The sequence below is a fragment of the Thermobia domestica genome, chromosome 4, assembly GCF_964235325.1.
Source record: "Thermobia domestica chromosome 4, izTheDome1.hap1.1, whole genome shotgun sequence".
NCBI classification, from domain to species: Eukaryota; Metazoa; Arthropoda; class Insecta; order Zygentoma; family Lepismatidae; genus Thermobia; species Thermobia domestica.
The window spans coordinates 259191319-259213457 of NC_137457.1; the positions used below are offsets into that span (position 1 = coordinate 259191319).

General features: G+C 37.2%; 1 protein-coding gene across 1 annotated transcript in view; it reads right to left on the bottom strand.

Moving 5' to 3' along the window:
• Window positions 1-17570, bottom strand: part of LOC145683107 (sialate O-acetylesterase-like) — a 79071-nt gene extending 61501 nt beyond the window's left edge. The window contains exons 1-4 of the mRNA XM_081754467.1: window positions 17451-17570; window positions 7543-7612; window positions 5009-5152; window positions 251-318 (exon numbers count right to left, since the gene is read on the bottom strand). Coding sequence (XP_081610593.1) covers window positions 251-318; window positions 5009-5152; window positions 7543-7612; window positions 17451-17570 — 402 coding nt within the window. The remainder of the gene's footprint in view (window positions 1-250; window positions 319-5008; window positions 5153-7542; window positions 7613-17450) is intronic.
• Between the last annotated feature and the right edge of the window lie 4569 nt (window positions 17571-22139).

The following is a 22139-nucleotide window of genomic DNA, read 5'->3' on the forward strand; positions in this document are numbered from 1 at the left end:
CAGCATCTCGAGAGAACACGCCATTACCTACGGATTGAGTTAAGAAAAGGACCAAATGAAATTTACATTTTAATCAGAAAGCCATATGAAACATAGTCAAGGGTCGCCATTTGGTCATTACTTGTTCAAATCATACTACAGTAAACAATATAGGCCTATATACGTACGTATATAGTATAGCAAAAATCACAAGTATTAAAATTGCATTATTGATTCGAACAATGATTAACTTAAAGATAACACAACTTACTTTTACAACTAAAATGTATGGTCCACCTGCATCGTGAGGAGTAAGTTCAATACTCCACACACCATTTCCTGCAAAGATAGAGGCAAATACCTTACTCCTTGAAACTTCCTTGCCACAAATAAAAATATTTTAATGTTAATCCTTTCTTTATTGCTACTGTACATCTATATTAACAATAAAAGCATTGACTACTTCCAAAGATATGACAAGTATGGCTTTTAATACATTCCAGAAATCTAGAAACATTACTTCATTTAAGATCATTAGAGCAACCCAAATGCATAAAAAGCATAATAGCAATTTAGACATATGGTTGGTACCTTGAACATGGTTGTGGTTGCCTAAGGGTCCAGAAGAAACTAATTTTAAAAGCATAACAAAGCATAATTTTAGAAAATAAAGCATAAAGTATAATTTAAAATATAATTCTTCCAAGCATAATTCTTAGAAAATTCTATTTAACTGCAAGTTTAACATATACTATATTAATATATTTTTTTTTAAAAAAATACAATGCAAAATCATTGAGAACATAACAATGCAACAATGAAAAGCTTATTTTTATTTCTGTAAATTTTTCGGTGTAATCCTTTAATGTGGAGAAAAGAAAAAAAGAAAAGAATAAAACTTTTCGCTAACAATGAATAGTACACAAGAACTCCACACTATATTGTTATGTACCTCTCGAACTTGAGCACTTTCTGTACTTTTTTGTGCACCTTTCTGTATACTTTCCCTTTCTGTATATATGCACCTCTAAGGTACACAAAAGGGATAGAAAAAACTGATTCGAGCAAAGGATATATCTTTACAGTGCATGAAGTAGAAAGTTCATTAAATATGAAAGAAATTTGTTCATAAAATATTAATAAATAGATCAAGATATTTAGATTATTTAATGTATAGTAAATATTACACATTATACACGATTAATGCAAAACAATGATTGAAATTAACAATAAAGCATAATAAAGCATAATTTGGAAAAAAATAAAGCATAATTAAACCAAAAATAAAGCATAATGTGAGTTGCTCTAGTGATCATAATTTAAGTTTTTTTTCCTTCGTAAACGAAACTTTCGACGTGTAGATTGGTCAATGAGATGTTAGAAATAACTTTTATAAAGAAAGATTGCAAAGATCCTCAAACAATAGTAAAGAGGAAAGATCATGGCGACAGTGTTCTTTGACATTGAGGGTGTGGTGCAAGTGGAATTTGTGCCGCAAGCCAGGACAATCAACGCGGCTTCTTATTGTCATACGTTGCACCGGTTGGGTAAGGCAATTAAAGAAAAGCGGCAGGGAAAATTGAGGGTCGGTGTGATTTTGTTACATGATAACGCAACACCCCACACGGTCTGCCAAACATCCAAACTGCTGCAACGATTTAAGTGAGAGCAGCGACGCAAATACGTTTGTTGTCGCCCAGGGCAAGAACTCACCTTAGCGCACCCGTGACCAACCAAACCAAAACACTCCCCCAAATATTTGCCCAGTTTTGCGCTCTCCCAATCCGGCGCCCAAAGCACAACCCCATTAGCCCCTAGTTACGTCACTGAGTGGGAGGTATTGTAACATCCTCCATACAGTTCGTACTTAGCGCCATGTGATTGTCATGTGCTCGGTAAGCTGAAAAAGGATTTCGGTGGACGACGATTCCGAAACGATGAGGGGGTGAAGGCAGCTTTCTCCAGGTGGTTACATTACGCTGGAGGTGATTTCTATGCATCCGGAATAGAAAAGTTGAATGGCCATAACTTGGAAATGTAACTTTTACTTTTTGATTCGTCCTCGTATATATTTTTAATAATTTGAGAAAACTTTTAAAAATCTTTAATTGAATAGAATTAAGAAATTATGAGTTAGCGATACGTAGAAATTGTTGGCACACAATTATTTGAGGAAAAATAAAAGAACTTACCTTTCTTGTGGATATTCCATTTTTAATAAGATGCGAAAAGATAGATAAAGTAAATATATTCATTGTACAAATGACAAATATATTCTTTTCAGTTGTCCGACAATTATGCTTCCATGCTACGTGAGACGGTAATGGTAATGATAGTGAACAGGAATTGTAGAATGAGAAAATTGTAGGGAAATAGGAAAGTCCAAGGAACCTCCCACACACGGTGCTTGTTCAGCACAAAGCCCACTTTAGTGAGAGCAGGGCTTTAACCAGAGACTTCATACTCCAGAACAGAGCGGTCCTTAACGGAGAGATGTACATTCCCGGCTATTTTTTTTTTGTGTGTTAACATTCCATGCTCATAATATCCATTTCAGTGTCATATAGTGGGAGAAGATTAATAAATCAGCTCCGAAGACCATCCAATGAGGCCATCATCATTTTACCTAGACTTTACTATCTAGTCACTACTTCATAGATACTTATAGTCTAACCACTGTTAGAATTTAAATTAACGTTGTTATTATTAATACAAATCTATATTAACGTTGCTATTAATAAAAAATCAAACAAGTTATCGAGATGTCACAGACGTTCTGTAAAGTGGGTCGCAAATCAAAAGAAGAAGGAAACCATTGCTTTAGTACTCGTATATGGAAATTTGATTTCGGTGGAATTGCTTAAAACCGTGATATGTTGTGGATATTGTGTTCTTGAGTAAAAGTCTTAATGGGCACAACTACAAATCACTGACAGTTTGGCCACTACAGGGCCACTTTTTTGAAAACAGCCGAAGATAACCATATTCTGGATTTCGGTAAAAATGACTGAAACTTTGATACGTTGTAAATATTGTGATCCTGAAAAAATCTCAATAGGCACAACCACCAATCACTGACCGTTTGACCACTACAGGGACATGCTTTTTGACAACAGCAGAGGGTACATATTCTGGATTTCGGTGTAATTGTTTGAAAACGTGATATGTGGTAGATATTGTGATCCTGAGAATGTTTCAATTTGCAAAACCACCCACCACTAACCGTTTGACCACTTGAGACCACGATGTTTGAGAACAGCAGAAGGTACGTATTCTGGATTTCTGTGTAATTGCTTCAAACCGTGATACGTTGTAGATATTATGGTCTTGAGAAAAAGCCTCAATAGGCACAACCACCAATCACTGACCATTTAGCAACTACGGGAACACATTTTTTAAAACAGTAGAAGGTAATGATATTCTGGAATTTTGGTGGAATTGTATAAAACCCTGAAAACTCCTATAACACAATCCGGGAAAGGGATGGGGAGAGTAGCGGCCAACTTCATTTAAGCATTGACAACATTCCGATGTTTATCTTGCGGGACAAATTAAAACCCTGAAACACTCTAGACAATTTTTCTCAGGATCACGACATCTACAACACATCACAGTTTCATACATTTACACAGAAATTAAAAATATTGTTATACTAGGCTGTTTTCAAAAATCTGGACCTGTAGTAGGCAAACGGTCAATAAATGATGGTTGTGTCCATTAAGACTATGTCTCAAGATGAGAAGATCTACAACATATCACAGTTTTACTCGTTCTTACCGAAATCCAGAACATCGTTATACTCGGTTGGTTTCAAGAAAGTAGCCCTATAGTTACCAGACGATTAGTGATTGGTGATTGTGTCCATTGAGACATTTTATTAGGATGACATTATCAACAACATATCACGGTTTCAAGGAATTCCACCGAAATCCAGAATGCCGTTACCTTCTGCTGTTTTTAAAAAAGTGGTTCTGAAGTAGCTAAACGGTCAATGATTCGCGGTTGTGCCTATTGAGATTTTTTTTAAGAATCACAATATCTATAACATATCATAGTTTCAGTTATTTTCATTGAAATCCAGAATATCACTATCTTCGACTGCTTACAAAAAAGTGGCCTCGTAGTGTCCAAACGTCAGTGATTGGTTATTATGCCCATTAAGATTTTTTCTCAGGATCACAATATCTATTTAGTACAACATGTCACGGCTTCAGTCATTTTTACCGAAATTCAGAATATGGTTATCTTCGGCTGTTTTCAAAAAAGTGGCCCTGTAGTGGCCAAACTGTCAGTGATTTGTAGTTGTGCGTATTGAGACTTTTTCTCAAGAACACAACATCTGACGGTTTCAAGCAATTCCACTGAAATCAAATTTCCGTAAGGATTGTGCGGATCCTTTGTCATTTCGAAGGGGACCATTGCCCCTTGCTACCCTTTCCTCTCAAAAAAGAAAACAACAAAACACGTATTTCTACTTTGAAGTCATCTTTGCATCGACTGAGTTCCGTTTCTTTAATGTGGCCCTTTTAATCAAGGGGACTATTTTTTCAAAAGGAGTTATTTTCCCTCTTTAACGTGTTTTCCGAAAGAAACAAAAAATACGTGTCGGTTTATTTTCAGTCTAGTATGTATGTGCCAAGTTTGAAGAAAATCGAATGAGAAAAAACCCTTGTGCAGCTATCTCCTTTACACTTTCATTTTTTGGACTTGGGATGTTTTTGCACCAAAGTCTTCAACTGTATTCACGAGAATAGAAAGAGCTGCTTCCGTTATGCAAGAGAAAAGCAGCACCATATATATTTGGTTTTTCTTTTCTCTAAGCCACATGGTATTTTTGTTACTTACCATCAACTGTGCCCTGATATTCAAACTCATCAATAATAATAAAAAAATGGCTAATATTTGAGTTGCCATATCCCCAAATATTTCAGGCTTTGTAGCCTTCTGAAGAACCATACCAGATTTAGTATAAGAGGCAAAACTTATAACAACTGGAAGCGGTAATATAATAGTTTATAATAAGACCTACCATCTACTTGGCTATGATAGTCAGTTCCATCAATGGTGAGCGTAATGGACGATCCTGGATTTCCATAACCCCAAATATTCGCTGGTTTTGGTGCCCTCTGTAGAACCATACCAGACTCATAATAAGAGGCAAAATTTAGAGCAGCTAGAAGCAAAAGTAAGTATTAAAAATAGTATGATCCATCTTTAAAGTTACACATCACAAAATATTTTACTTGTTTCGAAAGTAGATTTTAAACTTAAATCACTGAATATAAGCGAGGAAACGAACATAATTAGGAAGGAAAATCAGGTGTGTTATGTATATATAAGGACAGACAGACCAGCAGAAGAAAAGGACTTCATACGGAAGCTAGTGTACATACTTGGGTCGAGCTGGAATCTCAGCATTCTATTTCCATGGAAATGCACATCTTAAGGCGGGAAGCGGGGAAAGAGGGTTCATATAGACCTTTCAAATATTTTTCACAAGCCTTTTTCACTCTTGCGAAGAATGAGTATCTCACGTATTTGACACACAAAGTATTTTACTGAATATCAATTACTTTAATTGCACCAAGTATTTATATTAAAATGGATACATCATTGTTGTTCCAACTTCAGAAGAAAACCATTCAGAAGACCACTCGGTGGTCCTCCTTTTATTTGTCCTCCTCGGGTCCTTCCGTGAGGTCCGTCTGCTTTCGATGTTTCTCGATGTCTTCCGTGTTGTCTGCTAGGTTGTTTGTGATCATTAGCACGTGTTCAGCTGGCACGTGCATCTGTTGTGATGTGGGGATCCTTGCAATATTATAAAATTGAGAGTGACTATGTTTGTGACTCTTAATCTCTTGAACCACCCGACTGATCTCGATCAAATTTTCCATGTAGATGCGGTTCTGACCTGGAAGTGTTTTTAGCTACTTACTTTGACGATACAACTTAGGGGAGGGGGAGGAGGGGAACGTAGAAAAAAATAAATAAAACTTAATAACTCTTGAAGCATCCGACCGATCTTGATCAAATTTTCAATTTAGATGAGGTTACTAACTGGCATGATTTTTATCATTTCACTTTGACGGAGCAACGTAGGAGAACGGGTGGAGAGGGAGATATACAAAAATCAAATAGGGGAAAAATAAAAGTGACTATGTTCGAGAATTAATAACTTTTGAACCATCCGATCGATCTCAATCAAATTTTCAGTATATATGAAGTTCAAATCTGAGAAGGTCTTTTATTATTTCATTTTGACAGTAGATCTTAGGGGAGGGGAAGGAGAGGAGGGGAAATATATGAAAATGAATAAAACTTAATAACTCTTGAACCATCCGACCATTCTCGATCAAACTTTCAACATGGAAAAGGTTCGGGCCTGCAAGGTTTTCTTCATTTCACTTTTACAATGCAACGAAGGGGAGGGGAGGCGGAAGATATATGTAAAAAAAAAAAAAGTAAAAATAAAAGTAACTGTTTTTGTGACTTCATCACGCTTAAACCACCCGCCCGATTTAAAACAAAATAACATAGATGAGGTTCGGACCTGAGGTGTTTTTTTTTTATCGTATCACTTTGATGGTAGAACTTAGGGGAGGGGGAGAGGAGGGGACATATAAAAATAAATAAGACTTAATAACTCTTGAACTACCCAACCGATCGCGATCAAATTTTCAACATAGATGACGTTCGGGCTTGGGATATTTTTATCATTTAACTTTGACGGTGTAACGTAGGTGAGGGGGAGGGGGAGGCGGAGACATGTATGTAAAAAAATAAAAATGAAAGTTACTGTCTATGTGACTTCACTCTTGAACCACCTGACCGATCTCGATAAAATTTTCAACCTAGATGGAGTTTAAACCTGACATGATTTTTTTCATATCATTTTGACGATGTAATTTAAAGGAAGGGAAAGACATATACAAATGATCGAAAATGATTGATATTAGTGTCGAATCTATAGTTTTTGAGGTCGCTGAGATGAACAGTGACATTTCTGATGAAATTTAAATCCAAATTCAGCCCCGGAAAAATTGTGGGAGGGGAGGGATATATATATATATATATATATATATATATATATATATATATATATATATATATATATATATAATCAAAATGACCAATATCAGTGTCGAATTCAGTTTTCGGGGTCGCTGAGATGAACAATGACACTTCCGATGCCGTACCCCAGAACATGAGGAGGGGAGGAGGATATATAAAAATCATCAAACATTACCGATACCAGAGAGAGTTTTAGTAATAGTAGAAAGTGACTGACTAACGGAACATGTTACTATCTTTTCTTAATTTAACCCAGCGAAGTGGGTAATTTATGCTAGTTGTAAATAAGTCTTATAATGTAAACAAACATTGTCAACTTTTTCATGTACTTAACTGCATTGGAGTCTACCGCAAGTACAAACTTTATGTCCCCTTTTTTCCCATTACTTTGGTAATTAGATTTGATTTCCCTAGCGTTCTGAAGGTCCTGTTGTAGGTTAAATTAGGTGACTGTTAAATATCTATTTTATAAGACAAGCGAAAACAGATTACCTTTATTAGTTGGATTTGTGCAGGTTACAGTGGCTGCTAAAGTCAATATTACCCATATTTGATGATCCATCTGCAAGAATAAAAGAAAAAAAAAAAAGAATAGTAATGCTAAATCTACATTTTAGCCATTTATTGTGTTATCATGTGTCACGTTAGTCAAGTTGGATTATAAATTACGTTAGTCACACCATTAGTTTCCAAAATCTTACTACTTCTATTATTATTATATTATTACTTCCACCACCACCATCAATAATAATAATAATAACAATAACAATAAATCTACAAAATCTTGAAATTTTTATTTTCGATTTAGTTCAAGAGAAAATTACAATTGAGGACCGTTTTAACAAAGTTCAACAAAGACCATTTACAAAATTTTTACAGGAGGTGTTTTTTAAAGTTGTTCACAATATCGTTGATTCAAAAGATTTCAAAAATTTAATACTTGTCATTCATGTAGATTGGGTTGAGTTGAGTTGATTTTGAGTTTAACGTTCCGTTCAGCAGGGAGGCTATATGAGACGTAGACCTACTGATTAACATGGACTCCGAACAACTTATGCTCCGGCCAGGAATCGAACCCGGGTCTACCGCGCTAAAGGCGCGTACGATAACCGCTTAGCCACGAAGGAGCTCCAATGTACATTGGGATTGGTGAAGTAATAATTGAAGTTCATCACTAATGGCCTTTATTGAGAAAAAACGTTAGAAATTACATTTTTTTTACAAAACTCAACATTTCCACTTTTTCATGCATATTTATTCTTTATTTTATTAAGACAGGTGTTATAAATATGCATTCGAAACATTTAAATTCAATGAGCTCTTAAGTACATTACATAAGAAGTTACAATGCATTAGTAAATTGCCACGTTGTCCGATGTTTTGAGACTGTAAAGGTGTGATTTTGACTTATTACTTACAAAAAGTAATAAAGTGCGAGTACAATCACAGGAACATATTACAAGAACCTAGGATACTTTTCTAGCGGAGAATGGACTAATATGCCAAGAACTAGAAACATCCATTTTGTGCTCCAATATGCATGAACCATTGTTTCATCTACCATATTTACCCAGTCTGGATTATCCCGGTTACACCCTTTTCCCAAATATGAAAAAGAACATTAGTAGTAGAGGTTTTGCAGGAGATGGGAAGGTCATTAGTGCTGTGGAAACCTGATTGCTTTCAACTCCGCAGACTTGTATGCAGATTATATTAACGGACTGATTCATAAATGTGAGAAATGTAAATCAATAAAGTGAATATGTAGAAAAGGACGCAATAGTGGACCAAATTATAGATTGCTAACTCGTCTATAACCCAGTGAGGGTAAGAACTTTCTCACTTGTTCTGCTGATTTATAATCTACTTCAAGCTTTGAACTAACATGCAGTATGTTAGCATAGTCTTCAAGTCTACAACAGATGATAGCAGTGGACAGCTGAAATCCGAAATAACCGGTTAAGCATCACACCTTATTCATCTTGTTGTCACTTATATATTATATTTTTCGGTCTTATCAAGTTTGTCCGATAGTATTTTTTAAAAAAAATGCTTTCAAGCACTATTTCACATCTACGAAAACATTAAATCACTACATTACACCCATATTCAGTACGTATATTCTAATTCATTCCACTTTAGGTATAATTTAGTAACTAACAAGTAAACCTTACGTTTGGGTGAATCGAGTTGCTGACTGAGACACATATGAGAAAGTAGTACTAAATGTGGTCAGTATTTCAGTGAAGTTGTAGGTGCGAAGCTCCAGGGGTTTAGGAGATACAGCTACCAGAACATCACATGGAAGTACAGAATAGTCTTCATACAGTTGGAGGTAAAAGCTCTGTAAGACCTCTTGTAACGACAAAAGGCGAATAACAAATTTTGGGTACATATTAAGACTAGGGGGAAGTCATATAGTAAGGGTATAATTGACGGCGGCCATCTTGAAATCCGCCATTTTGAATTAAGGTTAAGTTTTTAAAATAGAAATAGGGTCATGTGATACATGATTTAAGGCGCAAATTTAATCAGAAGAACAATGGTGACGTTAATATTGATTTATGCGCAATTGGTAAAAAGTTACAGGGAAATTAAATATTGTTGCAGCATATGTATTAGTCCTTTACCCAACCTTGTAAATTTTGTGTTAATGATAATAATAAAATAAAAAGCAGGAGGATAAATATTAGGTCTATGGTAAGAGTTGCCTTGATGGTAAGAGTTGATGAAGTTCATACAACTTCAGTCGATTACAATTTACCAGTTCAGTGCTCCTCGTTTTCGCAATATGATTCGATTCGCTTTCAATCAGGCTGGATATTTGAATGAAGAAACTGGACGTTGGATCGCTCCTTACGTCTACTGCTTTGATGGAATTGTTAACGACAAATGTGCCAAGTGTAACTCGATTGCCTTTGTCAGGTGTGCTCACTGTGAGCAGAGCATTTGTGCAAGTCATGCAATCTTTCCTGAAATACATATTGATTGTACTAATTGAGGACTTTTCTGGAAGAAAGACCCAAGTTCAATTATGACGCAATTCCACTTTGGTCATTTTTCCTTAAATTAGCAACTTTTATGGGATAACAAATGCTGGTTAATGATAAAGCAAAAATTGTTATACCGTTGGATTTATGGTAAAATTTGCTATTAACAAGTTGTCAATGTTATGCGTTTTGTTTAAAAGTTTTGTCTGATTCAAAATGGCGGATTTGAACATGACCGCCATCAAGGCAACTCTTACCATAGACCTAATATTTATCCACCTGCTTTTTATTTAATAATTATCATTAACACAAAATTTATAAGGTGGGGTAAAGGACTAATACATATGCTGCAACAATATTTAATTTCCCTGTAACTTTTTACCAATTGCGCGTAAATCAATATTAACGTCACCATTGTTCTTCTGATTAAATTTGCGCCTTAAATCATGTATCACATGACCCTATTTCTATTTTAAAAACTTAACCTTAATTCAAAATGGCGGATTTCAAGATGGCCGCCGTCAATTATACCCTTACTATATGACTCCCCCCTAGTCTTAATATGTACCCATATATTTGTTATTCACCTTTTGTCGTTACAAGAGGTCTTACAGAGCTTTTACCTCCAACTGTATGAAGACTATTCTGTACTTCCATGTGATGTTCTGGTAGCTGTATCTCCTAAACCCCTGGAGCTTCGCACCTACAACTTCACTGAAATACTCACCACATTTAGTACTACTTTCTCATATGTGTCTCAGTCAGCAACTCGATTCACCCAAACGTAAGGTTTACTTGTAAGAAATATGAATACAGCTTAAACTATAGACAACTGTTACCGTTTGCTCTATTACCTTAAGACAGTACAATATTTAATAACTTTTATTGCCAAACCACATGTACCATGCTACCATTAAGAGGTCATAACCATATTTAGGTTTGAGTATTAACATTTGTGTAACAACAGCAAGTTAGTTGAGCAAACTAAAATGAAAATAAACATAAACAATAGTTTAATTAACACGATTTCAACCTAAAGGGTACAGTGGTCCTCCGGCTTGAGAAGATAAAAAAGTGTGAATGATACTACTTATTTGCATTTCGACTAATTGGATTCCATGCTGTTTTGAGGGGCACTCTGCGACTCAGAGATATTTATATATTCCTGGATACAAACTTTAAAAGACTATTTGTAGTATTTCCTAAAAAGCCTCCATCAGCTTATATCTGTAAAATGACAGGGGACGCAGGAAACTTCTTCTTTCACTGATTGTTCGTGTGTGGTTTCTTTACCTATTTTGCTGATTTTATCTTGGTGGGAATACATACGATTCGGATTCCTCGTAAAGTTATAGATTATAAATTCCTATGCTAAACTCTTTAAGAAAAAGTAAGTCATAGAAGGGGCAGCTATTATAATGTTATCCGTAGAACTACTAAGACAGCAAAATATCTTTCCAAAGTGTTTCACACTTCTTTGATATGAAGTTTTTGCAAGAAATACTTTTTTCTAAGTTATTGATCTAAGTTTTTCTGTTTTCCTTAGTAAGCTGTACTGAAAATTTGTTATGCTGCTAATATTTATAAAATGCTTTATTTAATTACTCTTGGTAATATTTCTTTTAGTACCAAGTCTTCATTAATTGCTGATCTTTAGTTTCACGTGACAGTCCGAATCAAATGTCGGGGAATCAAATCGAGATCTCTACGAAAGACGAAAATGCTGAATGTAACTACGTAGATCCTCTATTAATTACCTGTTAATTTGCAAGAATTTAATTTCATCTTTTCTAAAGTACACAAACTTATAATGACTCACCTTGCTTAAGAAAGTACGAATTCTGTAACTGGTAAGCAATAAACAAGGTACTTAAACCTTTTTATAAGTTAAATCTAATCAAAAGTGCAAACGATCTCGATAAGAAATAGAAGCATACAAGGATGTAGGTATGAAGTACAAATATCAGGTCTATATTTACTTCTTGTTATGTAGGAATAAACCATTAGTATACAACTATACTATCTACTATGTAACAGGATATCACATTTGATAACATCTCGTAATCATTTCCTTCTTATCTATATTTATACTAGTAATAATAAACATTTAATGATGAAGAGTATATATACCGGGTGATTCAATAAGAACGTACCAGGCCTATATCGCAGCTAATACTGCACGTAGAGCCTTCAAACAAAAAATTGCATTACCAAATCGTATGTGTAGAATACAACAAAAATAGTAGCGAGACCAGTGGCGTCTCATGAATACCTCCAACGGGGGGCAACTACAAAATTTTAAATGGAAAGTGATATAACTGTTGGAATTGTTCGAAAGGACATTAAATGTCATGCAACTTTTAGAGGACAAACTTTGTCATATCCTTTCCCATTTAGCCGCTAGAGGCATTGTTGCAAACTTGTATCTGACTACCTGTAGCAGGCCTTTATCTCAGCTAATAATGCACATAGAGCCGTCAAACAAACAATTGAACTAAGAAAATCGTATGTGTAGAATACAATAACAATAGTAGAGACACCAGTGGCGTATCGTGAATATCTCCAACAGTGGTCATCTTCAAAATTTAAAATGGAAACAGGGGTTGGTTGCGACTCCATTGAAACAAGCGCACAATGGGAGAAACGTCGAAAGGAAACACATTGGCATATTTCTTCCTCTGTGGCAGCAACACGATCGCATTACGAGGTTAAAGTCAGATGATGCGAGGGTTTCTGCATGCGGAACCAAAGGGAAAAGTAAATACTGGTCTGAAACGAACGGGATGTACAATTGTACATACGCGGAATCACACCGTGTAAGTGGCGACCACAATGGTGTCAACTAGAGACCAGGACGGGGGGAGGGTACATACTGTAACAGTAAGCAGAGGTACATTTTCTGCTGTTGAATGAAGCTCTAAATAGGGAACCAATGACATACGTAATATTTGAAGAGAGTGATTTCCGTATGGCTGCGACACAAGCGCAGTGAATGGGGAGAACTATGATGAGAGACAATGTACGATGCTATAACAAAACGGAGGAAGAAACTGTTGGTTGCAACGAAGAAAGACGAACCGAATGTGCTTTTGCGAAAACATGGAACAAAACATGGGGACAGAAAGCTGAGGCGTTGCAATCAAGCCATTAGAGAAAGATGAGTAAAGAGCTAAAGAATCAGCTTACCTTCTGCGGAGTGTAGTCGACGCACCCTGACTTTCACAAATGTTCAAAGTAATACAGCAATACAGAAATTTATTCGCTGTATGTAATTGTGAGCAACAGCTTCCAACTCGGCCACATTGATGGTCCGGAATGCGGTTGTAATGCGGTCTTGGATGTTGCGAATTGTAGTTGGTCGGTTGACATACACAAGATCCTTAATTCGACCCCAGAAAAATAGTCCATACAAGTAAGGTCAGGTGACCGTGGAGGAAACTGTGGATTGAAACCTCTTCCTATCCAGCGTTGCGGAAATAGAACATTTGTCTCTTCCCTACACATGGCAGCATTATGGGCTGGACAGTCATCTAATTAAAACCACAGCGTCTGACGTATATGGAGCGGTACGTTTTCCAATAGCGGATGTAGATGGTGTCGCAAGAAATCACGAAACATTGTACCTGTTAAATGACCAGCAAAAAAACATGGCCCAATGACCTGAGTCCCTACAATGCCACCCCACACATTAATGCGCCATCGGTGTTGCCGATTGACTTCTCTCATCCAGTGAGGGCTCTCTGCAGCCCAGTAATGTACACTGTGGAGATTCACGTTGCCATCACTGCAGAATGTTGCTTCATCAGTCCACAAAATGAAGTGAATGAAATTCGGATGTTCTCTCACGCGATTGACCACCCAGTTGCAGAACAGAAGCCGTAAATTACAGTCCGCATCACTTAGTTCTTGATGCAGAGAGAGGTGGTGCTGGTGAAAATGTGTTTTCTACAGAATATGCAGGACACTACCTTGACTGATACCACGATCTCGTGCTATCTGCCTGTCTGCCGCAATCATGCTGCTAATCTCCGCAGCAGATTGTGGGAAAAAGCTTGTCGCTGTGGATAGCGTTCAGCTTATAATCGAGCTGCAGCCCTATAATTTTCCCGGCATTCCCCAAAGATCATAGGCATTTGGAATGCCTCCAAATTCGGATATCGCATAAATGTTATTTACTACCGACACTTCCTACTACAATCACTCAAACATCAACACAATCAAAGAGGTTTCCCTGCTTGTGGAAATTTCGTATTCGTCCCGTCATGAGCTTGTAATGCACCGGAGTAGTAGAACTCAATGCACGACACCTTGTCCAGTACAGGAAACAACTTTAACTCACTGCAGAGGTTAATCACTCTCGGACTCTACAGGCTTGTATTACCTGTTTTGACTACAGCATCGCTCCTTCTGTCCTGTGTCTGACATAGAAGCAATCGCCTGTTCGAGGCCGCATAGACTATGTCTTGAGCAAGGTCATGTACGTGTTAGCTACTGGATCTACAAGAGTACCACCACACAATTACTCGCAACGATAAATGAGTGTGCTGTTCGAAAAAACGACAAACAAGCCCACAACATATGCTCCCGGATTTGGGAGATATTTCATATTGTACATACGCACACCAGATACATCGTGCGTCCACGTCATTGTGGGCCTGGACTACCCTTGGATTAGGCCCCGCGTTAATCCTGCAAAGGCGTCGGCGGTTGTTTAGCAGGGATGGTTTGCACGTACCCTCCCGGCATTCGTCTGGTGTGACTGGAGACCTAGTAATGCGACCGTGATGCTGTCAACGAGGAAGAAATATGCCAACGTATTTCCTCTCGACGTTTCTCCCATTGTGTGCTTGTTTCAATGGAGTCACAACCAACCCCTGTTTCCATTTCAAATTTTGAAGATGATCCCCGTTGGAGATATTCACGATATGCCACTGCTGTCGCTACTATTTTTATTGCATTCTACACATACGATTTGGTACTTCAATTGTTTGTTTGAAGGCTCTACGTGCAGTATTAGCTGAAATAAAGGCCTGCTACGGGTAGTCAGATACAGGTCTGCAACAACGTCTCTTGCGGCTAAATGGGAAAGGATATGACAAAGTTTGTCCTCTAAAAGTTGCATGACATTTAATGTCCTTTCGAACGATTCCAACAGTTATACCACTTTTCATTTCAAATTTTGAAGTTGCCCCCCGTTGGAGGTATTCACGAGACGCCACTGGTATCGTTACTATTTTTATTACATTCTATACATACGATTTGGTAATGCAATTTTTTGTTTGAAGGCTCTACGTGCAGTATTAGCTGCGATATAGGCCTGGTACGTTCTTATTGAATCACCCTTTGTATATATATTTATATGTATACTATCTCAAATGCCCAATGCCTTTGGTGAAAGCGGTCACTGGTTCGGTTCCCGGTCGGAGAGATGTAATAGCTTTTTAGGCTAACCATTCTCAGTGAGGTTTTTCTTAGAATTTCCTCATTCACACCAGTCAAATGACAGAATCGTACCTAACAGAATGATTTTAGGTCAATTTCTTCCTTCCCAATTCCTCGGGCAGTATGATCCCTGAGAAATGTCATTTCTTACACGTGACGGGCTAGCTTGGTCACAAATGCTGAAACCCCAAAATTCTAATTCCTAATTCTAATTCTAATCAAATAGCAAGTAAAAATCTGTACAATGTTATTAGCGTTTAACGAAAGCAAAATCAAAAGGCTACTCAATAAAGCCTATCCAATTGATAGATCTTACATTGAGTAGAACAAAATGATTTCATAAGTGTATATCCTCATGCACAGTTTTTGAGAAATTCGGGAAAAATATATTTTTTGTAAACCTAAAAAAAATGATGCTCTATGATAACTAAGCCGTCTATTGAGTGAAGGTTGATTCTGGAATATATCTTCACCAAGCTTTTCATTATGACATACTAAGATACTAGTGAAAAGTATGGTTCACCAAGCGTGCTTAAAGTCATGAATAGTTCTAAAATTTTATTATATTTTCCAAAGATGATTTTGATATACTACAATATGCACATGAATATCAAAATAATATAAAGATCTGAAGTTGGAAACACGTTATATATGTGGGTTGGCAACGACCAAATGATGACCGAAGCACCGAGCTGTTGGTGGTGGAGTTACTGCAAACTTCGTACTACGGGAGGAGAAGCAGAACGGCAGTGTGTAGTGAACTGAGCAGATGATAGTAGTATAAAATGGGCGACTTCTCTGATTTCCAAAGAGGGAAAATTGTTGGCACTGGCTCATGTATTGTGAGTGTGACGAAAGTGGCAAGTGTGTTATGTGATGACGGCCTATAAAATTTACAGTAAAGAAACATCGGGGGAGAATGCTCGGAAGAAAACAGAGCGTTAAAGCTGATTGTCACTTAGAACCGTCATGCGATTGCATTGCAAGTGACGGAGGTATGAAAGCAGCACATCCCACAGCCTGTGAAGACAATCAGTCCTCTATGTGCTACGTGATATGGATTTAAAGATTCGTGTTGAACGGGCGACGAAACTCCGATAAGAAACCATAACCCTTTAGCACGACGACAGTTGTGTCGTGAACATGTACACGGTGACTGGAAACAACTTGATGTTACCGGATAATTCATCGTTCGCCTTGTTTCAAACCTTATGGCCTTGTTTCAAATTTGTGATAGGAAGTTTCAGAAAATGCAGTAAATTGTACCTAACTTCTAAGTACAGCTTAAAGAATCAGAAGAATTTTGGCAATTTAAATACTGTGTAATTCATTAACGTTATCTGCTATCGGACAAACAACTAGTACTTCCACTATTCTGAAGTTGCTAGAATTGCCTGCACATAATAGAATATTACATCGTGAATCTTATGATGTATTATATGATAATCTTCAAGAACCCCGTCTTAATGCTGTAGTATTTTTTTTAAATGTTTCTTTCACTGTGTTTAATAGTACTGGATTTTATTAAGGTTAATCATTGTAAAAAAAAAAAATAACGTTAAAATTGGTGTTAGCGTAACATTTATTATGCTGTCCCATATGGATTAGGAAATTTTTAAGTAAGAACTTTATGCAACTTTGGATGGCAGAATGGTCAGAATTCTAGCAACATTCTGATACACAACATACCTGTGTTTATTGCAGTAAAATGAGAGGAAGTTACAAGGGCGTATAATAAGTTACCTATCTAGACAGGAAGGGATTGGCGGAACATAACGATGCCTGGCAAACATGCCAACGCCATTGTGGGGAACCCAACGGCGCAATTTGAGGTCAATTCGAGCAACACAATGGTCACGAGCAGAGTGTTTGTGTTACACCGCGTAATGAATGTTTGTATAACGCTGCGAACAGGTTCAGGCTGCCATTGCTGACTGTGGTTTCCAAGTGTTGAATCATCCTCCTTACAGTCCGGACATTGCCCCTAGTAACACCCTCTACTGAGACCTGAAGAAACACCTGCGGGGACAATGTTTTTAGTCGGACAACGAGGTCCAACAGGCTATTTCCCAGTGGTTTGGAGGCCATGACAAAGACTATATTTTCTCTGGGATGTCTTCGCCTACAAAGTGGCGACGGTGCACAGACCTGCATGGGGACTACATCGAGAAACAGTGATGACCAGGTGAGCCTATCTGCATTCCTTCCTGTCTAGATAGATTACTTATCGGACGCCCCTCGTAACGTTCAAAGCATAGTCTTTCGTGTTAGATCGCCTGCAGCTACTCACCTGCCAGTTCTTCGATACTACGTCTTGTCCTTAAAGGCAAAATCAGTATTTCATGTTTCCATCTCCTTTTCCTGAAGCATCGAGATTTCAGAAACTGCGCCACGGACTGAAAGAGCTAGTAATCCGAATGAGCAACATATGGTTTATATCACCAGTTTTATGCCATCAAATTTCTGCACTTTTTGTTGCATTTTTCGAGCCGAGTGTAGTTTTTGTGTTATCCTGTTGCAGCAAGGCGCGCTTTCGATTTACAAATGCTAGATACTTTTGGACCAACTATATGAATAAAGATCAGCAATGATGATACGACCGTTAAGAACGAACACAAAGTGTATTCTCTGTTCCTAGTTTCATCACACACAGAACATCACTTTATTCGACCACGGTCCTGTTTGACGATCGGTTCTGGATGTTAGCCTTTGCTCAACAACTGTGCTTGTACAGCGGTGGACACTTCTAAATGGTACACCTTAGCCGTAAATCTCCATATGGCTGTACCATTTAGAAGTGTCCACCGCTGTACATTTAAATATAGAAGTAACACCCATTTTTTTCGTATGTCACCATCTATTACAGGAAACCTATATAATTAGAATTTGCAGCAATTATCAGTATGCATCTACTCTCCTGTGAGACTGAGCTATGGTGACTCATGGGCACAGTGCTGCAGATTCTGATGGTTTTCCCAAGTTTGTGAAAATCTCGAACTACAGTACACTTGGACATTTCGAGTTGGTTTGACAATCGTCGTGTGATGGTGGATGGATCCTCTTACTCTAGTGCGCCTGAACCTTAGCTGATTTTCTATATTTTTACAATTTGCAGGCTATTTCGCAGGATTACAGTTATATAATATGATGTTCAAAGTCATTAAATATCATGAAGGAAAAGCACTATAATAATAGTAAAAATCATACCTTAATACTAATACTGTTTGATTTTGAAAATTTCCACATTGGTATTACTAGACTACTAGCTTTGCAAGATAGGCTCGTGGAATTTCTGGACCAATGAGTGGCTGTGCTGTAGTTCACTGAATCTTTGCCTTCCGCATGACTAATATTTTGGGTTGCTATCGCATCTAAGTTATACCCGAGCTCAAACTCATACCGTAACAGTTCAAGTATTAGATGTTGATCAGTTATGATCACTGCCACTAAAAACTGACTGACGATATTGCCGGAGTGGTGGCCTTCGTATAAAATAGTTTGCTTACTACACTACCAATTCAGTTAGTTTGCTCTTGTCGATCACAGCGTGCACACGCGCCTGCTTTTTGGTTGATGGAAATACTGCAAAACTTACGACTTATCATTATACTATTCATATAATAGAGCTTTCTTATATTACGTTTTGTAATAATATTTAATTTCCACTAAATCCCTATAAAATTCTTAAATGTATTCAAAATTATTTTTAAAAATTTAATATTGACATTTTAAGTTTCAATAAGTTTGCCACATTATTCTTTCTTCTTCTAATATCTTGTTTTCCACCTTAATCTTTGTGATTGGTGAATAATTCGTGTCGGGTTCTACGTCTTTGATGTGTCTTTCCGTTATTGGATCCGCTCTCTTTGAAGTGTTTTGTTGACTTCCTAGTGAGTTCTTTATGGCCCACTATATATATATATATATATAGTGTGAATATGTTCACGCATAACTTGTGCATAGGTGCACCGATTTTGCTCATTTATTCTTTGTTTGAAAGATCATACTTTTTCGGTGGTCCGCATAAAGTTAAGTAGGAAGTAATGACAGTTTTTAGAGCTATACCATAAAACACCTCAAAGGATGAAGGTGTGAAAATCGTAATTAACAGACTTTAATAAACGTATATTTACACATATCTTGGACATTGTTGCACCGATTTTAATTATTCACTTCTCCTTTGAAAAAGTATTCTTTCCTTGTGGTCTCATGATGCAAACTTCACGAGGATCTAAGGATAGTGTTCGGAGCAAAAGGTGCAAACGGTGCACTAATTTTGATGACTATTATTTTGTTTGAAAGATGTTCTCTCCTTGTGGTTCCAGGTAAGTTCATAACGATTTAACACGTTTACTGCCACTTGACGCCATACGGCGTCATTCATACCTATTGCTGTGTGCCATTGACGCCATTTAGCGTCAAGACTTAGTTCTTATTGTAGACATTCTCTGTAAAGTGGGACGCAGGCATAGAGCTTTTATACTCTGATGTAGAGGTCTACACGGGCTCGGGCTTACGAAGCATAGATCACTTCGGGCTCGGGCCGGGCCCGGGCCGTAGATTTTTAAATACACAACCATATTTCTCTGGCTTTATCGGGCTTAACTTTGTGAATATACTGTACTAGCATATTTATGAAACCATTCTTCCTGGAGAACTTTTAAAACACATCCAAATTTTTAACTTGAGACACCCACATTAAATATTTGATTATCATTTTGTAATTGAGAGTAAAATTAACTATGTAGTAGTGGAGAAAAAAGTAACAAAAATAAACACATTTAGCTTATCTGTGAGTGAAAGTTTGATCAGCTAGAGTATGGATTCCATTCTTTTTCTTCACAGCAATCGACAATGACTACTTTGAGGACTATCAAAGTGAGTTCAGTACACATCCATTCGCATAAGAATTTGCACACATTGATACTTTGCTTGGAGTATTCATTCAAGTTGGGGATTTCATGAGAATTTATATAAATGAAATGAAATATTTAGTTTGACGTCCCACATTTATGCACCGAGAATGAAGGAGACGGAATTTATATAAATGACTATCTTCTTTAGAAAATTCATATAGTTAGCAAGTGCAAGTGACAAGCTTTATTTCGTTATTCTCTCTGAATCATGTATGCTTTTAAACTGCAAAATTCAACCTCTAATTGTTGTAAGTAAAAATACAATTTTGCGTTAATGAAAAAAGTTTCTGCAATTCGGACTTATTTCGGGCTTGGGCTTAAAGAATAAAGGATATTTCGGACTCGGGTCGGGTCTCACATTATAAATTAACGGACCGGGCTGGGCACGGGTTAAAAATTCCGGCCCGTGCGGACCTTTACCCTGGTGGCACACAGTGTTGGCCTGTCATTTTCTGTAATGTGCTTGGTTCCCGCTAGATGTAGCTAGTTTGTTGAAAAAGACTGAATGTTGCAAAAGTGTAAGGTGGCACATTGAATTCGGGCACTGAAATCAAGGTGGCCGCGAAAGAGCTAACGATAGCGTTCGGAAGCAGATCATGAAACTCTTCAATGCCTGACAGTTTTCATATCACAACTGAATGATCATGTATAATGCCAACACAGATGAACTGATTTTTAATGATTTTTTATTTTGTTTGAAAGAGTGTTCGTTCCCTGTAGTCTCACGTAAACTTCACTAGGATCTAATGATAGTCTTCGGAGCTAGACCATGAAACTTTTCAATGACTAACTGTGTTCATATCATAACTATGTGTGTGATCATGCATAAATTCAACAGAAGAGAACGGATTTCTAAGAATCTTTATTGTTAGGGAGAGTACTTTTTCTTATGGTCTCATGTAAACTTCATTAAGTATCTAATTGCATTCTTCAGAGCAGCAGGCTGTAAGCAAAGTTGTGCAGCCAGAGCTTTGAAGTACTATAAATTTTTAACCATAAGTACAAATGAAATGACACTCTCCTAGATAAGGCCTGTTCCTGTAGATATTTCTGAAATATAAATTGTGGGATAGGGCTTCGACGTTGGTGATCACGAATGCCAGAAAGATAGGAAGGTGAAAGGATATTTTTTCACGAAATGTAAAATAAATCAGGAAGCACGAGGGTTAATCATAAAATTTTAATTATCACCTCGAAAAAATCAAACTACGACTATGAAAATTGGTTATGGTGTTAATTTTTCTCTACATACTTAACCTTCAATGCAACACATTTTTCCAACGATGGACAATTTGGTGGAGACTTTGGTAGAAATAGTCTTCATTTGGCTTTTTCAAGAAATGTTCCACTTTGACAATCATCTCATCATCATTCGAGAAATGTCTGCCACGCAATGGTTTCTTCATCGGCGGAAAGAGGAAAAAGTCACTGGGTATTATGTTCGGAGAATATTATGTGCTATGTGAGACAAAATTTGATAGCCCAAAGAAGCAGTATATGTGATTGTGTCCTGTGTAGAATGAGTTTGGGAAAGCAAAAAGACCCTTGGACAGCTTTCTTCGACGCTTCGTCTTTATAACCTCCCATAACCTCGTCAGGAGATTTCTGTAATACACTGCTTCAATAATTTCCTCTTTACAAGCATAATCTGTTAGGATCACACCATGACAGTTCCTGGAAACACTCAGTATCATCTTGCTCGACTATGGTTGAGTCTTAGCCTTTTTCGGTGATGATGAAT